The sequence below is a fragment of the Rutidosis leptorrhynchoides genome, chromosome 5 (genome assembly GCF_046630445.1).
Source record: "Rutidosis leptorrhynchoides isolate AG116_Rl617_1_P2 chromosome 5, CSIRO_AGI_Rlap_v1, whole genome shotgun sequence".
NCBI classification, from domain to species: domain Eukaryota; kingdom Viridiplantae; phylum Streptophyta; class Magnoliopsida; order Asterales; family Asteraceae; genus Rutidosis; species Rutidosis leptorrhynchoides.
The window spans coordinates 35,351,103-35,353,318 of NC_092337.1; the positions used below are offsets into that span (position 1 = coordinate 35,351,103).

At 39.0% G+C, this 2,216-nt stretch overlaps 1 protein-coding gene across 1 annotated transcript; it reads right to left on the minus strand.

Annotated features, from left to right (window-relative positions):
- Positions 1 to 360: 360 nt before the first annotated feature.
- On the minus strand, positions 361 to 1,718 carry LOC139848524 (uncharacterized). The gene is made up of 3 exons (XM_071838252.1): positions 1,510 to 1,718; positions 1,111 to 1,440; positions 361 to 988 (listed from the first exon to the last, which is right to left on the minus strand). The coding sequence occupies exons 1-3, from the start codon at positions 1,716 to 1,718 to the stop codon at positions 361 to 363; spliced, it is 1,167 nt and encodes a 388-aa protein (XP_071694353.1).
- Between the last annotated feature and the right edge of the window lie 498 nt (positions 1,719 to 2,216).

Sequence of the window (2,216 nt, forward strand, 5' to 3'; positions counted from 1 at the left end):
TTTTCAGCTTCCGTGACTTTGAAACAGCTGCTAGATTGGTCTGAATCAGCAGCAATATTAACCGAAGGGTGGTCATAAGCAGTAACAGAAGGGGCAAGGCGCACTGGGTCATCCGAATTATTAACAGCAGCAGACGGCCCCGAATCTGTGGCCTGCATAAACGGCCCATTAACAGTAGGTGGCGCTGAATTGGGCGGCCCATAAGAAACAGGACAGCCCACGAGCATTGGTCTGCACATATTTGATTATGAGAAAATGTTTTTATAATGATGGAAAACTTCCATTTTGACAACCTTCGGGTCCTCAATCCACACGCCATTAACATTAACCCCCCGAATATTACATTTATTATATTTTCTTTTAGATAGAAGCATGGAAGAATTTAGAGTTCTCGTCAGCTTCTAACGTCCACTTAATCCTCGCTTTTTGTTTCAACATGTTTGCTTTGATTCTATCTTTCTCGATCCATTGAGGTCTACAATCTAACCAAGTAGCACGATTCGAGTCACTAAGAGATTGTGATTCCGCTTTTAATTCCCACTCCATTGCCTTTTTTGAGAGAGAATTTATTTCACTATCAAGCTTCCCGAAGTTTTCTTTACTCCAATCTCTAAGTGCCGATTTAACATTTTTGAGTTTATCCCTAAAATTGCAATCCTTCCTAGAACCCCTAATTGGTTGATTTCGAGCCTCCATAATGACACTATCAACACCGATACAGTTGAACCACTCATCAAACACCTTAAAAGGCTTCGGACCATAATCAATAACTTTATCCTGGAGAACCAATGGACAATGATCCGAAAGATCACGATCTAAAGCTATAATTGAAAGATCATCCCAAAGACTTATGAACTTATCCGTCACTAAGAATCTATCCAATTTGCTTAATTTCAACCCATCATCACTAATCCTAGTAAACTTTCTTCCACTTATTGCGATCTCTATTAGATTATTCCTAACTATGAACTCATTAAATCTATCCGCCCTACTTTAATGAAATTGTGAATTAAGACGGTCCGATATATCCCTAACTTCATTTAAATCCCCACATAATAGCCAAGCCGCATCTAAACTATCTATAAGCCGATCTAACGAATCCACATCAACCTCTTTTTACAATCACTATGTGGACCGTAAACATTAACAATAATAGATTCCTCACCCGTATGTTTCCATTTGCCACGAATTGCTATGTAAAAATCACCACCGGTTGAATCAATTATCTCAAAAACCAAAGTGTCCCAAATAATTAACAAACCCCCCGATTTTCCCAATGCCTCCTTTTGGACATAACCAAAACAATCATTCCCCCACAAATCGTGTACCCAACGATCATTAACACCACTAGACTTAGTTTCCTGGAACACCGCAATACTAGGTCTTTCTTTCACACAAATACTACGAACCCACCCGAATTTACCCTTAACCGCAAACCCCCTAATATTAAGAGAAAGTATCTTCATTACGAAACTACAGGAAACGAAACACAAGAGAAGACCAACTTACTGTGGGTTTGAGGTTGGCCACCTCAAACCGATTTTCTCCCCATATCTTTTTAATTCATCATTATCAATAGATCTTGACGAACAAGCCTCATTGTTTCCACCCACTATTTTATTCTCCAAATTAATCTTCGGTCTCAATTTAGAACCTCTCCCACAACCTTTACACTTATATTTTTTTGATTTACCACAATTACTCTTACATCTAGCCATACTTTTAAATCTCATAATTCTCGAGGATGCATTATAGTTATTCATCACCTTCCAGTAACATTCACTACAATTTGAAATATTAACTGACCCGGAGCTATGAATTGAGGATACAGAACGTGTTTTTGATGATCTCCTATCAGTCGTACCTGTAAACGCGTTGCCCTTTTTTTTCTAGAAACCCCATGACCTAAATCTTCGTTAATCGGCCACTAGTTTTAACAGGCCCATCATTATTCATGTTCAGCCCAGATGAAGTATTGCATGGAACATCCGTCATATGCCCATTACCTGAAACACTATCCTTTAGTTTATGCCTAGGACTTATTTTCGGCCCACTTTCTTTCTTCGGCCCATTGGATGTTGAACCAACATCACCCGAATTAGCTGGACAGTCATTCTCATTATCTCTTTGTTTCACGCCAACCTTGGAATTAGAAGATCTGTCATTAATAACCTTCTTAGTACTGACAAAAGCCTGTTCTGCAGTCTCTGCCACAA

Bases quoted from the DNA above. Each gene is read 5' to 3' on its own strand.
- LOC139848524 (XM_071838252.1), bottom strand. From the start codon at position 1,718: ATGGCTAGATGTAAGAGTAATTGTGGTAAATCAAAAAAATATAAGTGT. The intron at 1,441-1,509 runs GTAAGTTGGTCT...TCTTAATATTAG, and splicing joins TGGCCAACCTCAAACCCACA to GGGGTTTGCGGTTAAGGGTA. The intron at 989-1,110 runs GTTGATGTGGAT...TCATTAAAGTAG, and splicing joins CATAGTGATTGTAAAAAGAG to GGCGGATAGATTTAATGAGT.